General features: G+C 58.4%; 1 protein-coding gene across 3 annotated transcripts in view; it reads left to right on the forward strand.

The window, feature by feature from the left end:
• The window catches only part of LOC132406386 (latent-transforming growth factor beta-binding protein 4-like), a 105,934-nt gene that overhangs the window by 37,742 nt on the left and 44,029 nt on the right, over window positions 1–24,163 (forward strand). For 2 of the 3 annotated variants that reach the window (XM_059991989.1, XM_059991990.1), the window contains one exon: window positions 22,781–22,921. The exons of the other annotated variant lie outside the window; for it this stretch is intronic. In XM_059991989.1, the coding sequence (XP_059847972.1) occupies window positions 22,781–22,921 (141 nt within the window). The remainder of the gene's footprint in view (window positions 1–22,780; window positions 22,922–24,163) is intronic. 3 annotated transcript variants of the gene reach the window in all.

A 24,163-nucleotide genomic window follows, 5' to 3' on the forward strand; every position in this document is an offset into this window, starting at 1 on the left:
CTGTCTGCCTGAACCCCGGGACCTGTCTGTCTGCCTGAACCCCGGGGACCTGTCTGCCTGAACCCCGGGGACCTGCCTGTCAGCCTGAACCCCGGGGACGTGTCTGCCTGAACCCTGGGGACCTGTCTGCCTGCCTGAACCCGGGGACCTGTCTGCCTGAACCCCGGCGACCTGTGTGCCTGAACCCTGGGGACCTGTCTGCCTGAACCCCGGGGACCTGTCTGTCTGCCTGAACCCCGGGGACCTGTCTGCCTGAACCCTGGGGACCTGTCTGCCTGCCTGAACCTGGGGACCTGTCTGCCTGAACCCCGGGACCTGTCTGTCTGCCTGAACCCCGAGGACCTGTCTGCCTGAACCCCGGGGACCTGCCTGTCTGCCCGAAACCCGGGGACCTGCCTCTCTGCCTGAACCCCGGGGACCTGTCTGCCTGAACACTGGGGACCTGTATGCCTGAACCCCGGGGACATGTCTGTCTGCCTAAACCCCGGGGACCTGTCTGCCTGTACCCTGGGACCTGTCTGCCAGAACCCCGGGGACCTGTATGCCTGAACCCCGGGGACCTGTCTGTATGCCTGAACCCAGGGGACCTGTCTGCCTGAACCCTGGGACCTGTCTGCCTGAACCCCGGGGACCTGTCTGTCTGCCTGAACCCTGAGGACCTGTCTGCCTGAACCTCAAGGACCTGTCTGCCTGAACCCGGGGACCTGTCTGCCTGAACCCTGGGGACCTGTCTGCCTGCCTGAACCCGGGGACCTGTCTGCCTGAACCAGGGGACCTGTCTGCCTGAACCCTGGGGACCTGTCTGCCTGAACCCCGGGGACCTGTCTGTCTGCCTGAACCCCGGGGACCTGTCTGCCTGAACCCTGGGGACCTGTCTGCCTGAACCCCGGGGACCTGTCTGCCTGCCTGAACCCGGGGACCTGTCTGCCTGAACCCCGAGGACCTGTCTGCCTGAACCCCAAGGACCTGTCTGCCTGAACCCGGGGACCTGCCTGCCTGAACCCAGGGACCTGTCTGCCTGAACCCCGGGACCTGTCTGTCTGCCTGAACCCCGGGGACCTGTCTGCCTGAACCCCGGGGACCTGCCTGTCTGCCTGAACCCCGGGGACCTGCCTGTCAGCCTGAACCCCGGGGACCTGTCTGCCTGAACCCCGGGACCTGTCTGTCTGCCTGAACCCCGGGGACCTGTCTGCCTGAACCCTGGGGACCTGTATGCCTGAACCCCGGGGACCTGTCTGTCTGCCTGAACCCCGTGGACCTGTCTGCCTGTACCCTGGGACCTGTCTGCCTGAACCCCGGGGACCTGTATGCCTGAACCCCGGGGACCTGTCTGTATGCCTGAACCCCGGGGACCTGTCTGCCTGAACCCTGGGACCTGTCTGCCTGAACCCCGGGGACCTGTCTGTCTGCCTGAACCCCGAGGACCTGTCTGCCTGAATCCCGAGGACCTGTCTGCCTGAACCCCAAGGACCTGTCTGCCTGAACCCCAAGGACCTGTCTGCCTGAACCCGGGGACCTGTCTGCCTGAACCCTGGGGACCTGTCTGCCTGCCTGAACCCGGGGACCTGTCTGCCTGAACCAGGGGACCTGTCTGCCTGAACCCTGGGGACCTGTCTGCCTGAACCCCGGGGACCTGTCTGTCTGCCTGAACCCCGGGGACCTGTCTGTCTGCCTGAACCCCGGGGACCTGTCTGCCTGAACCCTGGGGACCTGTCTGCCTGAACCCGGGGATCTGTCTGCCTGAACCCCGAGGACCTGTCTGCCTGAACCCCAAGGACCTGTCTGCCTGAACCCGGGGACCTGCCTGCCTGAACCCAGGGACCTGTCTGCCTGAACCCCGGGACCTGTCTGTCTGCCTGAACCCCGGGGACCTGTCTGCCTGAACCCCGGGGACCTGCCTGTCTGCCTGAACCCTGGGGACCTGTCTGCCTGCCTGAACCCGGGGACCTGTCTGCCTGAACCAGGGGACCTGTCTGCCTGAACCCTGGGGACCTGTCTGCCTGAACCACGGGGACCTGTCTGTCTGCCTGAACCCCGGGGACCTGTCTGCCTGAACCCTGGGGACCTGTCTGCCTGAACCCCGGGGACCTGTCTGCCTGCCTGAACCCGGGGACCTGTCTGCCTGAACCCCGAGGACCTGTCTGCCTGAACCCCAAGGACCTGTCTGCCTGAACCCGGGGACCTGCCTGCCTGAACCCAGGGACCTGTCTGCCTGAACCCCGGGACCTGTCTGTCTGCCTGAACCCCGGGGACCTGTCTGCCTGAACCCCGGGGACCTGCCTGTCTGCCTGAACCCCGGGGACCTGCCTGTCAGCCTGAACCCCGGGGACCTGTCTGCCTGAACCCCGGGACCTGTCTGTCTGCCTGAACCCGGGGGACCTGTCTGCCTGAACCCCGGGGACCTGCCTGTCTGCCTGAAACCCGCGGACCTGCCTCTCTGCCTGAACCCCGGGGACCTGTCTGCCTGAACCCTGGGGACCTGTATGCCTGAACCCCGGGGACCTGTCTGTCTGCCTGAACCCCGTGGACCTGTCTGCCTGTACCCTGGGACCTGTCTGCCTGAACCCCGGGGACCTGTATGCCTGAACCCCGGGGACCTGTCTGTATGCCTGAACCCCGGGGACCTGTCTGCCTGAACCCTGGGACCTGTCTGCCTGAACCCCGGGGACCTGTCTGTCTGCCTGAACCCCGAGGACCTGTCTGCCTGAATCCCGAGGACCTGTCTGCCTGAACCCCAAGGACCTGTCTGCCTGAACCCGGGGACCTGTCTGCCTGAACCCTGGGGACCTGTCTGCCTGCCTGAACCCGGGGACCTGTCTGCCTGAACCAGGGGACCTGTCTGCCTGAACCCTGGGGACCTGTCTGCCTGAACCCCGGGGACCTGTCTGTCTGCCTGAACCCCGGGGACCTGTCTGTCTGCCTGAACCCCGGGGACCTGTCTGCCTGAACCCTGGGGACCTGTCTGCCTGAACCCGGGGACCTGTCTGCCTGAACCCCGAGGACCTGTCTGCCTGAACCCCAAGGACCTGTCTGCCTGAACCCGGGGACCTGCCTGCCTGAACCCAGGGACCTGTCTGCCTGAACCCCGGGACCTGTCTGTCTGCCTGAACCCCGGGGACCTGTCTGCCTGAACCCCGGGGACCTGTCTGCCTGAACCCCGGGGACCTGTCTGTCTGCCTGAACCCCGAGTACCTGTCTGCCTGAACCAGGGGACCTGCCTGCCTGAACCCCGGGACCATTCTGTCTGCCTGAACCCCGGGGACCTGTCTGTCTGCCTGAACCCCGAGGACCTGTCTGCCTGAACCCCAAAGACCTGTCTGCCTGAACCCGGGGACCTGCCTGCCTGAACCCAGGGACCTGTCTGCCTGAACCCCGGGACCTGTCTGTCTGCCTGAACCCCGGGGACCTGTCTGCCTGAACCCCGGGGACCTGCCTGTCTGCCTGAACCCCGGGGACCTGCCAGTCAGCCTGAACCCCGGGGACCTGTCTGCCTGAACCCTGGGGACCTGTCTGCCTGAACCCCGGGGACCTGTCTGTCTGCCTGAACCCCGAGGACCTGTCTGCCTGAACCAGGGGACCTGCCTGCCTGAACCCCGGGACCTTTCTGTCTGCCTGAACCTCGGGACCTGTCTGTCTGCCTGAACCCCGAGGACCTGTCTGCCTGAACCAGGGGACCTGTCTGCCTGAACCCCGGGGACCTGTCTGCCTGAACCCTGGGGACCTGTCTGCCTGAACCCCGGGGACCTGTCTGTCTGCCTGAACCCCGGGGGCCTGTCTGCCTGAACCCTGGGGACCTGTCTGCCTGAACCCCGGGGACATGTCTGCCTGCCTGAACCCGGGGACCTGTCTGCCTGAACCCCGAGGACCTGTCTGCCTGAACCCCGGGGGCCTGTCTGCCTGAACCCTGGGGACCTGTCTGCCTGAACCCCGGGGACCTGTCTGCCAGCCTGAACCCGGGGACCTGTCTGCCTGAACCCCGAGGACCTGTCTGCCTGAACCCCAAGGACCTGTCTGCCTGAACCCGGGGACCTGCCTGCCTGAACCCAGGGACCTGTCTGCCTGAACCCCGGGGACCTGTCTGCCTGAACCCCGGGGACCTGCCTGTCTGCCTGAACCCCGGGGATCTGCCTGTCAGCCTGAACCCCGGGGACCTGTCTGCCTGAACCCTGGGGACCTGTCTGCCTGAACCCCGGGGACCTGTCTGTCTGCCTGAACCCCGAGGACCTGTCTGCCTGAACCAGGGGACCTGCCTGCCTGAACCCCGGGACCTTTCTGTCTGCCTGAACGCCGGGGACCTGTCTGTCTGCCTGAACCCCGAGGACCTGTCTGCCTGAACCCCGGGCACCTGCCTGTCTGCCTGAACCCCGGGGACCTGTCTGCCTGAACCCTGGGGACCTGTCTGCCTGAACCCCGGGGACCTGTCTGTCTGCCTGAACCCCGGGGGCCTGTCTGCCTGAACCCTGGGGACCTGTCTGCCTGAACCCCGGGGACCTGTCTGCCTGCCTGAACCCGGGGACCTGTTGGCCTGAACCCCGAGGACCTGTCTGCCTGAACCCCAAGGACCTGTCTGCCTGAACCCGAGGACCTGTCTGCCTGAACCCCGGGGAACTGTCTGCCTGAACCCTGGGGACCTGTCTGCCTGAACCCCGGGGACCTGTCTGTCTGCCTGAACCCCGGGGACCTGTCTGTCTGCCTGAACCCCGGGGACCTGTCTGCCTGAACCCTGGGGACCTGTCTGCCTGAACCCGGGGACCTGTCTGCCTGAACCCCGAGGACCTGTCTGCCTGAACCCCAAGGACCTGTCTGCCTGAACCCCGGGGACCTGTCTGCCTGCCTGAACCCGGGGACCTGTTGGCCTGAACCCCGAGGACCTGTCTGCCTGAACCCCAAGGACCTGTCTGCCTGAACCCGAGGACCTGTCTGCCTGAACCCCGGGGAACTGTCTGCCTGAACCCTGGGGACCTGTCTGCCTGAACCCCGGGGACCTGTCTGTCTGCCTGAACCCCGGGGACCTGTCTGTCTGCCTGAACCCCGGGGACCTGTCTGCCTGAACCCTGGGGACCTGTCTGCCTGAACCCGGGGACCTGTCTGCCTGAACCCCGAGGACCTGTCTGCCTGAACCCCAAGGACCTGTCTGCCTGAACCCCAAGGACCTGTCTGCCTGAACCCCGGGACCTGTCTGTCTGCCTGAACCCCGGGGACCTGTCTGCCTGAACCCCGGGGACCTGCCTGTCTGCCTGAACCCTGGGGACCTGTCTGCCTGCCTGAACCCGGGGACCTGTCTGCCTGAACCAGGGGACCTGTCTGCCTGAACCCTGGGGACCTGTCTGCCTGAACCACGGGGACCTGTCTGTCTGCCTGAACCCCGGGGACCTGTCTGCCTGAACCCTGGGGACCTGTCTGCCTGAACCCCGGGGACCTGTCTGCCTGCCTGAACCCGGGGACCTGTCTGCCTGAACCCCGAGGACCTGTCTGCCTGAACCCCAAGGACCTGTCTGCCTGAACCCGGGGACCTGCCTGCCTGAACCCAGGGACCTGTCTGCCTGAACCCCGGGACCTGTCTGTCTGCCTGAACCCCGGGGACCTGTCTGCCTGAACCCCGGGGACCTGCCTGTCTGCCTGAACCCCGGGGACCTGCCTGTCAGCCTGAACCCCGGGGACCTGTCTGCCTGAACCCCGGGACCTGTCTGTCTGCCTGAACCCGGGGGACCTGTCTGCCTGAACCCCGGGGACCTGCCTGTCTGCCTGAAACCCGCGGACCTGCCTCTCTGCCTGAACCCCGGGGACCTGTCTGCCTGAACCCTGGGGACCTGTATGCCTGAACCCCGGGGACCTGTCTGTCTGCCTGAACCCCGTGGACCTGTCTGCCTGTACCCTGGGACCTGTCTGCCTGAACCCCGGGGACCTGTATGCCTGAACCCCGGGGACCTGTCTGTATGCCTGAACCCCGGGGACCTGTCTGCCTGAACCCTGGGACCTGTCTGCCTGAACCCCGGGGACCTGTCTGTCTGCCTGAACCCCGAGGACCTGTCTGCCTGAATCCCGAGGACCTGTCTGCCTGAACCCCAAGGACCTGTCTGCCTGAACCCGGGGACCTGTCTGCCTGAACCCTGGGGACCTGTCTGCCTGCCTGAACCCGGGGACCTGTCTGCCTGAACCAGGGGACCTGTCTGCCTGAACCCTGGGGACCTGTCTGCCTGAACCCCGGGGACCTGTCTGTCTGCCTGAACCCCGGGGACCTGTCTGTCTGCCTGAACCCCGGGGACCTGTCTGCCTGAACCCTGGGGACCTGTCTGCCTGAACCCGGGGACCTGTCTGCCTGAACCCCGAGGACCTGTCTGCCTGAACCCCAAGGACCTGTCTGCCTGAACCCGGGGACCTGTCTGCCTGAACCCCGGGACCTGTCTGTCTGCCTGAACCCCGGGACCTGTCTGTCTGCCTGAACCCCGGGGACCTGTCTGCCTGAACCCCGGGGACCTGCCTGTCTGCCTGAACCCCGGGGACCTGCCTGTCAGCCTGAACCCCGGGGACCTGTCTGCCTGAACCCTGGGGACCTGTCTGCCTGAACCCCGGGGACCTGTCTGTCTGCCTGAACCCCGAGTACCTGTCTGCCTGAACCAGGGGACCTGCCTGCCTGAACCCCGGGACCTTTCTGTCTGCCTGAACCCCGGGGACCTGTCTGTCTGCCTGAACCCCGAGGACCTGTCTGCCTGAACCCCAAAGACCTGTCTGCCTGAACCCGGGGACCTGCCTGCCTGAACCCAGGGACCTGTCTGCCTGAACCCCGGGACCTGTCTGTCTGCCTGAACCCCGGGGACCTGTCTGCCTGAACCCCGGGGACCTGCCTGTCTGCCTGAACCCCGGGGACCTGCCAGTCAGCCTGAACCCCGGGGACCTGTCTGCCTGAACCCTGGGGACCTGTCTGCCTGAACCCCGGGGACCTGTCTGTCTGCCTGAACCCCGAGGACCTGTCTGCCTGAACCAGGGGACCTGCCTGCCTGAACCCCGGGACCTTTCTGTCTGCCTGAACCTCGGGACCTGTCTGTCTGCCTGAACCCCGAGGACCTGTCTGCCTGAACCAGGGGACCTGTCTGCCTGAACCCCGGGGACCTGTCTGCCTGAACCCTGGGGACCTGTCTGCCTGAACCCCGGGGACCTGTCTGTCTGCCTGAACCCCGGGGGCCTGTCTGCCTGAACCCTGGGGACCTGTCTGCCTGAACCCCGGGGACATGTCTGCCTGCCTGAACCCGGGGACCTGTCTGCCTGAACCCCGAGGACCTGTCTGCCTGAACCCCGGGGGCCTGTCTGCCTGAACCCTGGGGACCTGTCTGCCTGAACCCCGGGGACCTGTCTGCCAGCCTGAACCCGGGGACCTGTCTGCCTGAACCCCGAGGACCTGTCTGCCTGAACCCCAAGGACCTGTCTGCCTGAACCCGGGGACCTGCCTGCCTGAACCCAGGGACCTGTCTGCCTGAACCCCGGGGACCTGTCTGCCTGAACCCCGGGGACCTGCCTGTCTGCCTGAACCCCGGGGATCTGCCTGTCAGCCTGAACCCCGGGGACCTGTCTGCCTGAACCCTGGGGACCTGTCTGCCTGAACCCCGGGGACCTGTCTGTCTGCCTGAACCCCGAGGACCTGTCTGCCTGAACCAGGGGACCTGCCTGCCTGAACCCCGGGACCTTTCTGTCTGCCTGAACGCCGGGGACCTGTCTGTCTGCCTGAACCCCGAGGACCTGTCTGCCTGAACCCCGGGCACCTGCCTGTCTGCCTGAACCCCGGGGACCTGTCTGCCTGAACCCTGGGGACCTGTCTGCCTGAACCCCGGGGACCTGTCTGTCTGCCTGAACCCCGGGGGCCTGTCTGCCTGAACCCTGGGGACCTGTCTGCCTGAACCCCGGGGACCTGTCTGCCTGCCTGAACCCGGGGACCTGTTGGCCTGAACCCCGAGGACCTGTCTGCCTGAACCCCAAGGACCTGTCTGCCTGAACCCGAGGACCTGTCTGCCTGAACCCCGGGGAACTGTCTGCCTGAACCAGGGGACCTGTCTGTCTGAACACAGGGACCTGTCTGTCTGCCTGAACCCCGGGGACCTGCCTGTCTGCCTGAACCCCAGGGACCTGTCTGCCTGAACCTGGGGACCTGTCTGCCTGAACCCCGGGCACCTGCCTGTCTGCCTGAACCCCGGGAACCTGTCTGCCTGACTGGAGCTTCGGGAGCCCGCTCCGCTCTGCCTGCCTGAACACGGGAACCTGTCTGCCTGCCTGAACCCCGGGACCTGTCTGTCTGCCTGAACCCCGGGGATCTGTCTGTCTGCCTGAACCCCGAGGACCTGTCTGCCTGAACCAGGGGACCTGTCTGCCTGAACCACGGGACGTGTCTGTCTGCCTGAACCCCGGGGACCTGTCTGACTGAACCCTGGGGACCTGTCTGCCTGAACCCCGGGGACCTGTCTGTCTGCCTGAACCCCGGGGACCTGTCTGCCTGAACCCTGGGGACCTGTCTGCCTGAACCCCGGGGACCTGTCTGCCTGCCTGAACCCGGGGACCTGTCTGCCTGAACCCCGAGGACCTGTCTGCCTGAACCCCAAGGACCTGTCTGCCTGAACCCGGGGACCTGTCTGCCTGAACCCTGGGGACCTGTCTGCCTGCCTGAACCCGGAGACCTGTCTGCCTGAACCCCGGGACCTGTCTGTCTGCCTGAACCCCGGGGACCTGTCTGCCTGAACCCCGGGGTCCTGCCTGTCTGCCTGAACCCCGGGGACCTGCCTGTCTGCCTGAACCCCGGGGACCTGCCTGTGTGCCTGAACCCCGGGGACCTGTCTGCCTGAACCCTGGGGACCTGTCTGCCTGAACCCCGGGGACCTGTCTGTCTGCCTGAACCCCGGGGACCTGTCTGCCTGAACCCTAGGACCTGTCTGCCTGAACCCCAGGGACCTGTCTGTCTGCCTGAACCATGAGGACCTGTCTGCCTGAACCCCGAGGACCTGTCTGCCTGAACCCCGGGGACCTGTCTGTCTGCCTGAACCCCGGGGACCTGTCTGCCTGAACCCTGGGGACCTGTCTGCCTGAACCCCGGGGACCTGTCTGCCTGCCAGAACCCGGGGACCTGTCTGCCTGAACCCCAAGGACCTGTCTGCCTGAACCCCAAGGACCTGTCTGCCTGAACCCGGGGACCTGTCTGCCTGAACCCTGGGGACCTGTCTGCCTGCCTGAACCTGGGGACCTGTCTGCCTGAACCCCGGGACCTGTCTGTCTGCCTGAACCCCGGGGACCTGTCTGCCTGAACCCCGGGGACCTGCCTGTCTGCCTGAACCCCGGGGACCTGTCTGCCTGAACCCTGGGACCTGTCTGCCTGAACCCCAGTGACCTGTCTGTCTGCCTGAACCCCGAGGACCTGTCTGCCTGAACCCCGAGGACCTGTCTGCCTGAACCCCAAGGACCTGTCTGCCTGAACCCGGGGACCTGTCTGCCTGAACCCTGGGGACCTGTCTGCCTGCCTGAACCCGGGGACCTGTCTGCCTGAACCCTGGGAACCTGTCTGCCTGAACCATTGGGACCTGTCTGCCTGAACCCCGGGGACCTGTCTGTCTGCCTGAACCCCGGGGACCTGTCTGCCAAAACCCTGGGGACCTGTCTGCCTGAACCCCGGGGACCTGTCTGCCTGCCTGAACCCGGGGACCTGTCTGCCTGAACCCCGAGGACCTGTCTGCCTGAACCCCAAGGACCTGTCTGCCTGAACCCGGGGACCTGCCTGCCTGAACCCAGGGACCTGTCTGCCTGAACCCCGGGACCTGTCTGTCTGCCTGAACCCCGGGGACCTGTCTGCCTGAACCCCGGGGACCTGCCTGTCAGCCTGAACCCCGGGGACGTGTCTGCCTGAACCCTGGGGACCTGTCTGCCTGCCTGAACCCGGGGACCTGTCTGCCTGAACCCCGGCGACCTGTGTGCCTGAACCCTGGGGACCTGTCTGCCTGAACCCCGGGGACCTGTCTGTCTGCCTGAACCCCGGGGACCTGTCTGCCTGAACCCTGGGGACCTGTCTGCCTGCGTGAACCTGGGGACCTGTCTGCCTGAACCCCGGGACCTGTCTGTCTGCCTGAACCCCGGGGACCTGTCTGCCTGAACCCCGGGGACCTGCCTGTCTGCCTGAAACCCGGGGACCTGCCTGTCTGCCTGAACCCCGGGGACCTGTCTGCCTGAACCCTGGGGACCTGTATGCCTGAACCCCGGGGACCTGTCTGTCTGCCTGAACCCCGGGGACCTGTCTGCCTGTACCCTGGGACCTGTCTGCCTGAACCCCGGGGACCTGTATGCCTGAACCCCGGGGACCTGTCTGTATGCCTGAACCCCGGGGACCTGTCTGCCTGAACCCTGGGACCTGTCTGCCTGAACCCCGGGGACCTGTCTGTCTGCCTGAACCCCGAGGACCTGTCTGCCTGAATCCTGAGGACCTGTCTGCCTGAACCCCAAGGACCTGTCTGCCTGAACCCGGGGACCTGTCTGCCTGAACCCTGGGGACCTGTCTGCCTGAACCCCGGGGACCTGTCTGTCTGCCTGAACCCCGGGGACCTGTCTGCCTGAACCCCGGGGACCTGTCTGCCTGCCTGAACCCGGGGACCTGTCTGCCTGAACCCCGAGGACCTGTCTGCCTGAACCCCAAGGACCTGTCTGCCTGAACCCGGGGACCTGCCAGCCTGAACCCAGGGACCTGTCTGCCTGAACCCCGGGACCTGTCTGTCTGCCTGAACCCCGGGGACCTGTCTGCCTGAACCCCGGGGACCTGCCTGTCTGCCTGAACCCCGGGGACCTGCCTGTCAGCCTGAACCCCGGGGACCTGTCTGCCTGAACCCTGGGGACCTGTCTGCCTGAACCCCGGGGACCTGTCTGTCTGCCTGAACCCCGAGGACCTGTCTGCCTGAACCAGGGGACCTGTCTGCCTGAACCCCGGGGACCTGTCTGTCTGCCTGAACCCCGAGGACCTGTCTGCCTGAACCAGGGGACCTGTCTGCCTGAACCCCGGGGACCTGTCTGCCTGAACCCTGGGGACCTGTCTGCCTGAACCCCGGGGACCTGTCTGTCTGCCTGAACCCCGGGGGCCTGTCTGACTGAACCCTGGGGACCTGTCTGCCTGAACCCCGGGGACCTGTCTGCCTGCCTGAACCCGGGGACCTGTTGGCCTGAACCCCGAGGACCTGTCTGCCTGAACCCCAAGGACCTGTCTGCCTGAACCCTGGGGACCTGTCTGCCTGCCTGAACCCGGGGACCTGTCTGCCTGAACCCCAGGACCTGTCTGTCTGCCTGATCCCCGGGGACCTGTCTGCCTGAACCCCGGGGACCTGCCTGTCTGCCTGAACCCCGGGGACCTGCCTGTCTGCCTGAACCCCGGGGACCTGTCTGCCTGAACCCTGGGGACCTGTCTGCCTGAACCCCGGGGACCTGTCTGTCTGCCTGAACCCCGGGGACCTGTCTGCCTGAACCCTGGGACCTGTCTGCCTGAACCCCGGGGACCTGTCTGTCTCCCTGAACCCCGAGGACCTGTCTCCCTGAACCCCAAGGACCTGTCTGTCTGCCTGAACCCCAAGGACCTGTCTGCCTGAACCCCGGGGACCTGTCTGTCTGCCTGAACCCCGGGGACCTGTCTGCCTGAACCCCGGGGACCTGCCTGTCTGCCTGAATACCGGGGACCTGCCTGTCTGCCTGAACCCCGGGGACCTGTCTGCCTGAACCCTGGGGACCTGTCTGCCTGAACCCCGGGGACCTGTCTGTCTGCCTGAACCCCGGGGACCTGTCTGCCTGAACCCTGGGACCTGTCTGCCTGAACCCCGGGGACCTGTCTGTCTGCCTGAACCCCGAGGACCTGTCTCCCTGAACCCCAAGGACCTGTCTGTCTGCCTGAACCCCAAGGACCTGTCTGCCTGAACCCCGGGGACCTGTCTGTCTGCCTGAACCCCGGGGACCTGTCTGCCTGAACCCTGGGGACCTGTCTGCCTGAACCCCGGGGACCTGTCTACCTGAACCCTGGGGACCTGTCTGCCTGAACCCCGGGGACCTGTCTGCCTGCCTGAACCCGGGGACCTGTCTGCCTGTACCCCGGGGACCTGTCTGTCTGCCTGAACCCCGAGGACCTGTCTGCCTGAACCCCGAGGACCTGTCTGCCTGAACCCGAAGACCTGTCTGCCTGAACCCTGAGGAACTGTCTGTCTGAACCCGGGGACCTGTCTTTCTTCCTGAACCCCGGGGACCTGTCTGTCTGCCTGAACCCCGGGGACCTGTCTGTCTGCCTGAACCCCGGGGACCTGTCTGCCTGAACCCCGGGGACCTGCCTGTCTGCCTGAAACCCGGGGACCTGCCTGTCTGCCTGAACCCCGGGGACCTGTCTACCTGAACCCTGGGGACCTGTCTGCCTGAACCCCGGGGACCTGTCTGCCTGCCTGAACCCGGGGACCTGTCTGCCTGAACCCCGGGGACCTGTCTGCCTGCCTGAACCCGGGGACCTGTCTGCCTGTACCCCGGGGACCTGTCTGTCTGCCTGAACCCCGAGGACCTGTCTGCCTGAACCCTGGGGACCTGTCTGCCTGAACCCCGGGGACCTGTCTGTCTGCCTGAACCCCGGGGACCTGTCTGCCTGAACCCTGGGGACCTGTCTGCCTGCGTGAACCTGGGGACCTGTCTGCCTGAACCCCGGGACCTGTCTGTCTGCCTGAACCCCGGGGACCTGTCTGCCTGAACCCCGGGGACCTGCCTGTCTGCCTGAAACCCGGGGACCTGCCTGTCTGCCTGAACCCCGGGGACCTGTCTGCCTGAACCCTGGGGACCTGTATGCCTGAACCCCGGGGACCTGTCTGTCTGCCTGAACCCCGGGGACCTGTCTGCCTGTACCCTGGGACCTGTCTGCCTGAACCCCGGGGACCTGTATGCCTGAACCCCGGGGACCTGTCTGTATGCCTGAACCCCGGGGACCTGTCTGCCTGAACCCTGGGACCTGTCTGCCTGAACCCCGGGGACCTGTCTGTCTGCCTGAACCCCGAGGACCTGTCTGCCTGAATCCTGAGGACCTGTCTGCCTGAACCCCAAGGACCTGTCTGCCTGAACCCGGGGACCTGTCTGCCTGAACCCTGGGGACCTGTCTGCCTGAACCCCGGGGACCTGTCTGTCTGCCTGAACCCCGGGGACCTGTCTGCCTGAACCCCGGGGACCTGTCTGCCTGAACCCCGGGGACCTGTCTGCCTGCCTGAACCCGGGGACCTGTCTGCCTGAACCCCGAGGACCTGTCTGCCTGAACCCCAAGGACCTGTCTGCCTGAACCCGGGGACCTGCCTGCCTGAACCCAGGGACCTGTCTGCCTGAACCCCAGGACCTGTCTGTCTGCCTGAACCCCGGGGACCTGTCTGCCTGAACCCCGGGGACCTGCCTGTCTGCCTGAACCCCGGGGACCTGCCTGTCAGCCTGAACCCCGGGGACCTGTCTGCCTGAACCCTGGGGACCTGTCTGCCTGAACCCCGGGGACCTGTCTGTCTGCCTGAACCCCGAGGACCTGTCTGCCTGAACCAGGGGACCTGTCTGCCTGAACCCCGGGGACCTGTCTGTCTGCCTGAACCCCGAGGACCTGTCTGCCTGAACCAGGGGACCTGTCTGCCTGAACCCCGGGGACCTGTCTGCCTGAACCCTGGGGACCTGTCTGCCTGAACCCCGGGGACCTGTCTGTCTGCCTGAACCCCGGGGGCCTGTCTGACTGAACCCTGGGGACCTGTCTGCCTGAACCCCGGGGACCTGTCTGCCTGCCTGAACCCGGGGACCTGTTGGCCTGAACCCCGAGGACCTGTCTGCCTGAACCCCAAGGACCTGTCTGCCTGAACCCGGGGACCTGTCTGCCTGAACCCTGGGGACCTGTCTGCCTGCCTGAACCCGGGGACCTGTCTGCCTGAACCCCAGGACCTGTCTGTCTGCCTGATCCCCGGGGACCTGTCTGCCTGAACCCCGGGGACCTGCCTGTCTGCCTGAACCCCGGGGACCTGCCTGTCTGCCTGAACCCCGGGGACCTGTCTGCCTGAACCCTGGGGACCTGTCTGCCTGAACCCCGGGGACCTGTCTGTCTGCCTGAACCCCGGGGACCTGTCTGCCTGAACCCTGGGACCTGTCTGCCTGAACCCCGGGGACCTGTCTGTCTGCCTGAACCCCGAGGACCTGTCTCCCTGAACCCCAAGGACCTGTCTGTCTGCCTGAACCCCAAGGACCTGTCTGCCTGAACCCCGGGGACCTGTCTGTCTGCCTGAACCCCGGGGACCTGTCTGCCTGAACCCTGGGGACCTGTCTGCCTGAACCCCGGGGACCTGTCTACCTGAACCCTGGGGACCTGTCTGCCTGAACCCCGGGGACCTGTCTGCCTGCCTGAACCCGGGGACCTGTCTGCCTGTACCCCGGGGACCTGTCTGTCTGCCTGAACCCCGAGGACCTGTCTGCCTGAACCCCGAGGACCTGTCTGCCTGAACCCGAAGACCTGTCTGCCTGAACCCTGAGGAACTGTCTGTCTGAACCCGGGGACCTGTCTTTCTTCCTGAACCCCGGGGACCTGTCTGTCTGCCTGAACCCCGGGGACCTGTCTGCCTGAACCCGGGGACCTGTCTGCCTGAACCCCGGGACCTGTCTGTCTGCCTGAACCCCGGGGACCTGCCTGTCTGCCTGAACCCTGGGGACCTGTCTGCCTGAACCCTGGGGACCTGTCTGCCTGAACCCCGGGGACCTGTCTACCTGAACCCTGGGGACCTGTCTGCCTGAACCCCGGGGACCCGTCTGCCTGCCTGAACCCGGGGACCTGTCTGCCTGTACCCCGGGGACCTGTCTGTCTGCCTGAACCCCGAGGACCTGTCTGCCTGAACCCCGAGGACCTGTCTGCCTGAACCCGAAGACCTGTCTGCCTGAACCCTGAGGACCTGTCTGCCTGAACCCCAAGGACCTGTCTGCCTGAACCCCGGGGACCTGTCTGTCTGCCTGAACCCCGGGGACCTGTCTGCCTGAACCCAGGGACTTGCCTGCCTGAACCCTGGGGACCTGTCTGTCTGCCTGAACCCCGGGGACCTGCCTGCCTGAACCCCGGGGACCTGTCTGTCTGCCTGAACCCGGGGACCTGTCTGTCTGCCTTTACCCCGAAAACCTGTCTGCCTGAACCCGGGGACCTGTCTGCCTGAACCCGGGGACTTGTCTGCCTGAACCCTGGGGACCTGTCTGTCTGCCTGAACCCCGGGACCTGTCTGTCTGCCTGAACCCCGGGGACCTGTCTGCCTGAACCCTGGGGACCTGTCTGCCTGAACCCCGGGGACCTGTCTGTCTGCCTGAACCCCGGGGACCTGTCTGCCTGAACCCTGGGGACCTGTCTGTCTGCCTGAACCCCGGGGACCTGCCTGCCTGAACCCCGGGGACCTGTCTGTCTGCCTGAACCCGGGGACCTGTCTGTCTGCCTGAACCCCGAAAACCTGTCTGCCTGAACCCGGGGACCTGTCTGCCTGAACCTGGGGACTTGTCTTCCTGAACCCTGGGGACCTGTCTGTCTGCCTGAACCCCGGGACCTGTCTGTCTGCCTGAACCCCGGGGACCTGTCTGCCTGAACCCTGGGGACCTGTCTGCCTGAACCCCGGGGACCTGTCTGTCTGCCTGAACCCCGGGGACCTGTCTGCCTGAACCCTGGGGACCTGTCTGCCTGAACCCCGGGGACCTGTCTGCCTGCCTGAACCCGGGGACCTGTCTGCCTGAACCCCGGGGACCTGTCTTTCTGCCTGAACCCCAAGGACCTGTCTGCCTGAACCCTGGGGACCTGCCTGTCTGAACCCGGGGACCTGTCTGTCTGCTTGAACCCCGGGGAATTGTCTGCCTGAACCCCAAGGACCTGTCTGCTTGAACCCCGGGGACCTGTCTGTCTGCCTGAACCCCGGGGACCTGTCTGCCTGAACCCCGGGGACCTGCCTGCCTGAACCCGGGGACCTGTCTGCCTGAACCCCGGGGACCTGTCTGCCTGAATCCTGGGAGCCTGCTTACCTGACTTCGAACTCCGGGAGCCGCTCCGCTCCGCCTGCCTGTACTCTATCTGCCTGAACCCCAGCTACCGTTAAGTGCCATGGCATCCCCATCCTGTCCTCCCCCTAGTACTTCAGTGCCTGTGTCCTGCGTTTGGGTCCATCCGGCCCCTCATGTCACAAATATTCTCCAGATTTGTTTTGAAGATATTCTTGGAATAAATTAATAATCTGATAGGGACTGCACTATGCAAATCCCACAGATAAATTACGTGTGTTGGTAAATGGCATGCTTTTCGTTATTTTATCATTGTTTCCAAGTATTTTCAGGTACAGGGACAAGAATTCACTGATGAGGCAGATCCTTTGGAAACCAGAATCCAACATGCAACACAACCTTTAGGACCACATCCAAACTGCTTGGCAGATTGAGCCACCATGTGTATTACTGATCACGTCCTGCATCCTAGATTCTCACACAGACCAACATCAATGTTTCTGTAATCCACTGCATCACCAGAGAAGGCGGGTCTACTGCTGACCTTCTCCATTGGGATCTTCAGGTGATGACAGATGGCTTCTCAATCCAATGAGCTACTAACCAACTCAGCCTTAAGCAGATGGGAAGCCACTGATTCGGTTCAATCTTGGGTTGTCTGTTCTTTTACCCCGTCCACCTGTCTTTCTGTGTGAATCTTTAAGACCTTTTACAAGGAAACAAATAAATCGTATGTTCCAACAAGTGTGTTATCTATGTTTAGGCAACATGAGAATGCTTTGCTTCATTTAGACCCATGAGTCCATGTGTAACAGTGAGGAAACAGTATTTATCATTGTGAAGGAATTTGTCTGTTTACACAGATATTGATGAGTGTGAATCCTTGGCCTGTAACAAACACACAACTTTGAACCAAATAGTGCGCTCCTGCCAGTGCAACTGCACTGCAGGTTTTCAGGCATTGCCTGAGACCACCTGCCTCACTGCAGGGAAGATTTGTGAAGGTAAGGACTTAATATTAACCGTGAAATGGAGAAGCAGCCCCAGGTAGAGGTTATCACTGACAGTTCTACAGGTTCGTCCTGCAGATTCCAGGGAGGAAAGAGGAAAATCACGGGCACTGGTCTGTGTACGTCCCACAGGAGACTCACTGTGATGACTTTTGAATTCAAAACCTGTTGAGTTCCTTCAGTGTTTTGTGTCTGCCTGTGCTCTTATTTTGTTCCTTTTGACACAACCGCTAATCAGCTCTGAATATTTTAGTTTGTCAAATGAATGTAATGGCAATGAACTAAGATTCGAATGTGACTAAAACTGGTTTTGGCACACTCATGCTAAAGTCAATGGAGCCATGAGCTTTTTGTTTTAACTTCCCTGCTCCCTTCAGTGAAAATCAGCTCCAGACCTTCCACATAGTTATTGACAGGCCCATGGGATGGAGATCAGGGTAGCAATCATCTCATCTTTTAGCAACTAACTGAATATTTGGTTCTTTGAGTCAACTCCCAAACTCCATTTCGTAGAATCATTGACAGACTTCTACAGATGTGTTCTTGAGTGTAGATTGACTGGCTGCATCACAACTTGGTATGGTAACACCAATGCCCTTGAACAAAAAAATGTTACTAAAAGTAGAGCGTACAGCCCAATCCATCATGGGTAAAGCACCCTCACCACTGATCACATCTGCTGCAGAAAAGCAGCATCGATCATCAGGAGCCCCCATCAACTAGGGCATGCTCTCTTCTCACTGCTGCCATCAGTAAGAAGGTTTAAGAGCCTTAGGGCTCACCCCACAGGGTTCAGGAACAGCTGCTACTGCTCAACAAGCAAGCTCTTGCACCAGAGAAGAGAACTTGCACAAAGAAGAAGCAATGAAAGGGTCATCATACAAGGAACGTTTGATGGCTCTGTGTCTCTACTCGTTGGAATTCAGAAGGAAGGGGGGGCGGGGAATCTCATTAATACCTTTCGAAAGTTGAAAGGCCTAGACCGGGGGTCGGCAACCTGTGGCTCCCGAGCCATTTGTGGCTCTTTCACCTCTGTGCTGCGGCTCCCTGTGGCTTTGGGAAATAATTGGTCAGTATTTAATTAAAATGTATTTTATGTTAGTTTGTTAGCTTTTGAAATGTAATTTTAAATTTGAAGATTATGGTGATCTTGTACAATCTAAGTGTGGCGACATCCGAAACGGCTCACAATTAGCCAGCATTCCGGCTAAGGGAGATAGCCTACGGGGGTTTGTGAGTACGCGTCTTTTGCAGCATCTGCGTCCATGGGGGCTGGGTTGAGAGAGGCTTAAAAGCAAGGCTGTTTAGTTCGAATAAAGCTATCTTTGACTGCAGTTTACTGACACCGCTACAACGTGTTTTTATCGCTGGCTGTCCAGACGGAAGGTGCTGAAACGCTTTGTCGCGTGTCTGGAAGAAGTGAAAACTTTCCTGGGCAGCAAAGGGCTCACCTTTCCTGAGCTGGAACAGCCAGAGTGGCTGGAAAAGCTACACTTCATGGTAGACATGACAGCGCACCTGAACACGCTGAACACAGCTCTTCAGGGGTAAGGACGTACAGCCCTGCACATGTTGGAGGATGTTTTGGCATTCGAGCGCAAGTTGACAGTGCTTGCCAGAGATTTACAGAAAGGCACTTTGTCTCACTTCCCCAATTTGAGAGAGTTCAAACAAGGTCACGACATGATAATTTCGGAGTATTTACATTCTGCAATCATCGCAATGCAAACATCGTTTGGGAAACGCTTCTGTGAGTTCAGAGAGGAAAAAAACACATTATCCTTCCCGGTCACTCCCTTAAGCATCGATCCTTCCCTACTGAATACGACTGCATTGGCAGGTGTGAGTCAACCTGATCTTGAGATGGAACTGGCCGACATAGCCGACAAAGACATATGGGTGTCCAAGTTTAGACGCTTGACAGCAGACCTTGAAGATGTTGCCCGTTCTTGCTCAGAAACACAAATGGAGTGATATTGAAAACCTTCCAAAACCGGACAAACTTGTGTTCGAAACATGGAATGCTATGCCCGACATTTATGTAAACATTAAAAAGTATGCGCTTTGAGTCCTGTCGATCTTTGGATCCACATATGTAAGTGAGCAGGTGTTCTCCAACATGAACTTTATTAAAAACAAACATCGCGCACACCTCACAGATGACAGCTTGCGATCCTGTGTAAAGATGAAGGTGACGTCATACAGCCCTGATGTGCAGACGCTGTGCGCTGAGGTCCAGGAGCAGAAATCCCATTAACCAAGTATGATAAATATTTTAATTGCCTATTATTTTATGTGTATTCATATTTTTTCATTGTTCAGTGAAATAGTCCTTTTAGTTTTCAGGCTGACAGCTGGCTGATGTTATTTTTGGTTTGCTGCTGGCGGAAAATTTAAGTTCGGCGTTTTTCATAAATACAAGAAGGACTCAAATAGACATTGAGTATTTTACTTTAAAGTAACCTTCAACCCAACGTCTTTTTTTCGGAGTTCAAAATGTTTTTGTTGCATGCAGAAATGTAATTTCGTTTTCTCTGCAGGAGTTCATCAATTTCATAAATGCAACACATTATAGTTTGTTTATACATAGCATAAAGGCAAAAAAAACGTTGTATGCAGTGTTATTTCATTTTAAATGTCAAACGGGTTTTGCGGCTCCCAGTGTTTTCTTTTCTGTGGGAAACGGGTCCAAGTGGCTCTTTCAGTGGTAAAGGTTGCTGACCCCTGGCCTAGACAGAGTAGATTTGGTAAGAATGTTCCCCATGATGGGAGAGTCTAGGACAAGAAATCACAGCCTCAGGATGGAAGGGCGCCCTTTCAAAACAGAGATGTGCAGAAATTTCCTTTGCCAAAGGATGGTAAATTTGTGGAATTTGTTGCCACATGCAACTGTGAAGGCCGGGTCATTGGGTGTATTTAAAACAGAGATTGATAGGTTCATGATTAGCCAAAGCATCAAATGTTACAGGGTGAAGGACAGGAACAGGGGTTGAAGAGGATTTAGAAAGAAGGATCAGCCATGATTGAATAGCAGAGCAAACTTGATGGGCCAGATGGCCTAATTCTGCTCCTATGTCTTATGGTCTAACTTCACTCAACTTCAAGTGCCCCATCACTGAAATGCTCCAACAAGCAATGGACTCACTTTCAAAGACACTTCATCTCATGCCCTCGATATTTTTTGCTCATTTATTATTATTATTATTATTATTATTATTATTATTATTATTATTATTATTATTATTATTATTATTATTATTATTATTATTATTATTATTATTATTATTTCTTTTTTATTAGCACAGTTTGTTGTCTCCTGCACTCTGGTTGACTGCCCTAGTTGGGCATCTTTCATTGATTCTGTTTTGGTTATTATTCTATAAACATATTGAGAATGCCCACAAGGAAATGAATCTTAGGGTTGTATATGCTGATGTATCTGCACTTTGATAATAAAATTTAATTTGTAATTTGAACTGATATGCTGCCTCAACCCATAAGGTCCCTCCCCAAGGACAGTCACTCTGTCCTTTCTTCCAGCGAGGAGTTCTGCTCTGTGTTCAAGTAACAGGGTGCTGAGTTACCCATCCGGACCCACAGAGCCCAAGTGTATCGGGGAACAATCCATGAAATATACTCAGGTGGCTGTGGAGCTCAAGTCATTGGGTCTGTTAAAATGTACATTGATTTGTGATAGATTAGCAAGTACATCAAAGGTTGCAGGGGGAGGCAGGATAATGGGGTTGATAGGGATAATAAATCAGCCATGACGGAATGGTGGAGCAGACTAGATGAGCCTATGCTTATGGTCTTATGGCTTAAATACTGTAAACTCTGAAGCTGGAGCTCCCAAATGAGAGACAATAGACAATAGGTGCAGAAGTAGACCATTTGGCCCTTCGAGCCTACATCGCCATTCTGAGATCATGGCTGATCATCTACTATCAATACCCGGTTCCTGCCTTGTCCCCAAATCCCTTGATTCCCCTATCCATAGGATACCTATCTAGCTCCTTCTTGAAAGCATCCAGAGAATTGGCCTCCACTGCCTTCTGAGGCAGTGCATTCCAGACCCCCACAACTCTCTGGGAGAAGGAGTTTTTCCTTAACTCTGTCCTAAATGACCTACCCCTTATTCTCAAACCATGCCCTCTGGTACTGGACTCTCCCAGCATCTGGAACATATTTCCTGCCTCTATCTTGTCCAATCCCTTAATAATCTTATATGTTGCAATCAGATCCCCTCTCAATCTCCTTAATTCCAGCGTGTACAAGCCCAGTCTCTCTAACCTTTCTGCGCAAGACAGCCCGGACATCCCAGGAATTAACCTCGTGAATCTACGCTGCACCTCCTCTACAGCCAGGATGTCCTTCCTTAACCCTGGAGACCAAAACTGTACACAATACTCCAGGTGTGGTCTCACCAGGGTCCTGTAGAATTGTAAAAGAATATCCTTGCTCTTGTACTCAGTTCCCTTTGTAATAAAGGCCAACATGTCATTAGCCTTCTTCAATGCCTACTGCACTTGCTCATTCACCTTCAGTGACTGATGAACAAGGACTCCTAGATCTCTTTGTATTTCTCCCTTACCTAACTCTACACCTCTAACACATAATAATATGCCTTCCTGTTCTTACTCCCAAAGTGGATAGCCTCACACTTATTCACATTAAACGCCATCTGCCAAGTATCTGCCCATTCACCCAGCCTATCCAAGTCACCCTGAATTCTCCTAACATCCTCATCACATGTCACACTGCCACCCAACTTAGTATCATCAGCAAATTTGCTGATGTTATTTTCTATGCCTTCATCCAAATCGTTAATGTAAATGGTAAACAGCTGTGGTCCCAATACCGAGCCCTGTGGCACCCCACTAGTCACCACCTGCCATGAGAAACACCCATTCACCGCTACCCTTTGCTTTCTATCTGCCAAACAGTTTTCTATCCATTTCAATATCTTGCCCCCCAATGCAATGAGCTCTGATTTTACCCACCAATCTCCTATGTGGAACCATCAAATGCCTTGTGGAGAAGGTCAGAGGATCAGTCAGCATCTGTGGAGAGAGAAACTGGGAAAGTGAGAAAATGAGGCAGGAAAGTGTGTCCCTGATATAGTGGAGACACCGAATATGTGAAGGAGACATAATGCCAGGTAATGGATGAATGCCTGCAGTTATAGAGAAAGTAAAATAAAAATGAGGATGCTGGTGATCTGAAACCAGGGATGTTGCTGGAATCTCGCAGCATTCTGTTTCTCACCCACTGATGCTTCTTGTCCCGCTGAGAATTTCCAATACTGTACTTCCAATGCAGAATCAGGGATGGAATGTGCAATCAACTGAAATTTAAATGTGACTAAACCTGGTCCTGCCACAGTTATATTAAAGATGAGTGGTACACAGAGAGTCCTCTATCCTCCCCTGCTCCTGTCCAATGAAAAGCAGCTCCAGTACAGAAGGCAATATCAATATGCCCATGGTATGGAGAGCAGGGTGGTAACCATCCTGGCTTCGAACAGGTGACTGACCATTTGGTCCCTTGAGTGAATTCCTGCTGCTCCTTAACTACATTCACCTGATTTTCTTTCTCAAACCATAAGGTCTCTTCCCAAGAATATTCACTCAATCCTTTGTTGCAGCGGTGGTCTTCTCTGGATTAACAACACAGTGCTGAGTTACTCCATCCCGACCCACAGAGCCCGGGTATAAAAGGGAGCAATCCATGTTTACTATTGAGAGAGATTTTCCCTGTTCACACAGATATCGATGAATGCAAGTCCTCACCTTGTCACGAACATGCAACTTGTATCAACGTAGTGGGATCCTACCAGTGCAACTGCAATGCAGGGTTTCAGGCATTACCTGCGACCGCCAACCTCACAGCAGGGAAAGTTTGTGAAGGTAAGGACTTTGTATCAGCATGAAAATGGAGAATAAATCACATCTGATTGGGGATACCAGTCCTGCATAATTTTCCTGCAGAGTCCCACAACTAAAGTAGAATGTAATGTGGAGTTTCTGTCTTTCATTCTCTTTTGCTTTTGCTGTGCATCTGGCTCTGAAGATTGTGGATTGAAGACCCACTGCCAAGAATGGAAAGCTGCTTTGCGGGAGTGGTCTCAGCAGCAGAATTATTTGGCTTGTACTGAGCTTGTAAAAAGGCAGAATCTAACTGGAATTCTAGAAGTGTGTGTGTGTGAAAGTGAGTCTCTATAAGAATACGTCTGAGATTTGGTGTCATGATGAGTGTGATTATGAATAAATGTCAGGATTTTTGATACATTTCCAAGTTTTGCACATATATCCTGTTAATTTGGCTGCTGTTCTTCATGAGATATATGACTGTGGTGCCAACATTGTTGAAATATTACCTGAAGACAATGTGAGATCCCAGATTGAACTTGACCTTCACCTGAAATGTTGCATCTGTACAGTTTAGACTGAAAGATCAGGTACACAATGCACAGCAGACTCTAACAGATACAGAACCCATGTAGGAGATTGATACAGAACCTGGATATGTGCACAGTTCATGTTCACACGCAGACACTCACTACACAGAACTAAAGCACATGTAGAGCAGAAACATTCACGCAAATGCACTCATACACACACACGCATATTAAAGGAAAACGTGCATATGCATAACAGACCTGAAACACGTGCAGCAGAGAGAGACAGACAGACAGTCACACAAATACGTGCTTGCACAGACGCATACCACACAGGCATATGCACGTGTACAGGCGCACATTCACACACACACACATACACCATTTCAAGTGCTGATTTTAGCCTGTGATTGGGTAGCTAAGCAACACTTAACCATCACACCTGCTCCTCTTCTGCCTTTACAGATGAAGACTGACTGCCAGCCTTGCTTTCTGCATCCATTTTAAAACCATCTGTACAATATATATGATATGTTTTAATTGGAATAAACTCTTTATTTACTAATTTGTGCATGTTTGATAGTCACTGTACTGTTGTTGTTCAAAATTCATAAAATAAAAGAAATAATTTAAACTTATTCCACTAACAGTGCAATGTGTAACAATTAAAAGTGAATGAGATTTTGAACTGTAGGAAGAGGGTTCTACATGGATTATCACGTGGTGAGAGGAATGACCCCCTGTCGTACCA

The sequence above is a fragment of the Hypanus sabinus genome, chromosome 16 (genome assembly GCF_030144855.1).
Source record: "Hypanus sabinus isolate sHypSab1 chromosome 16, sHypSab1.hap1, whole genome shotgun sequence".
NCBI classification, from domain to species: domain Eukaryota; kingdom Metazoa; phylum Chordata; class Chondrichthyes; order Myliobatiformes; family Dasyatidae; genus Hypanus; species Hypanus sabinus.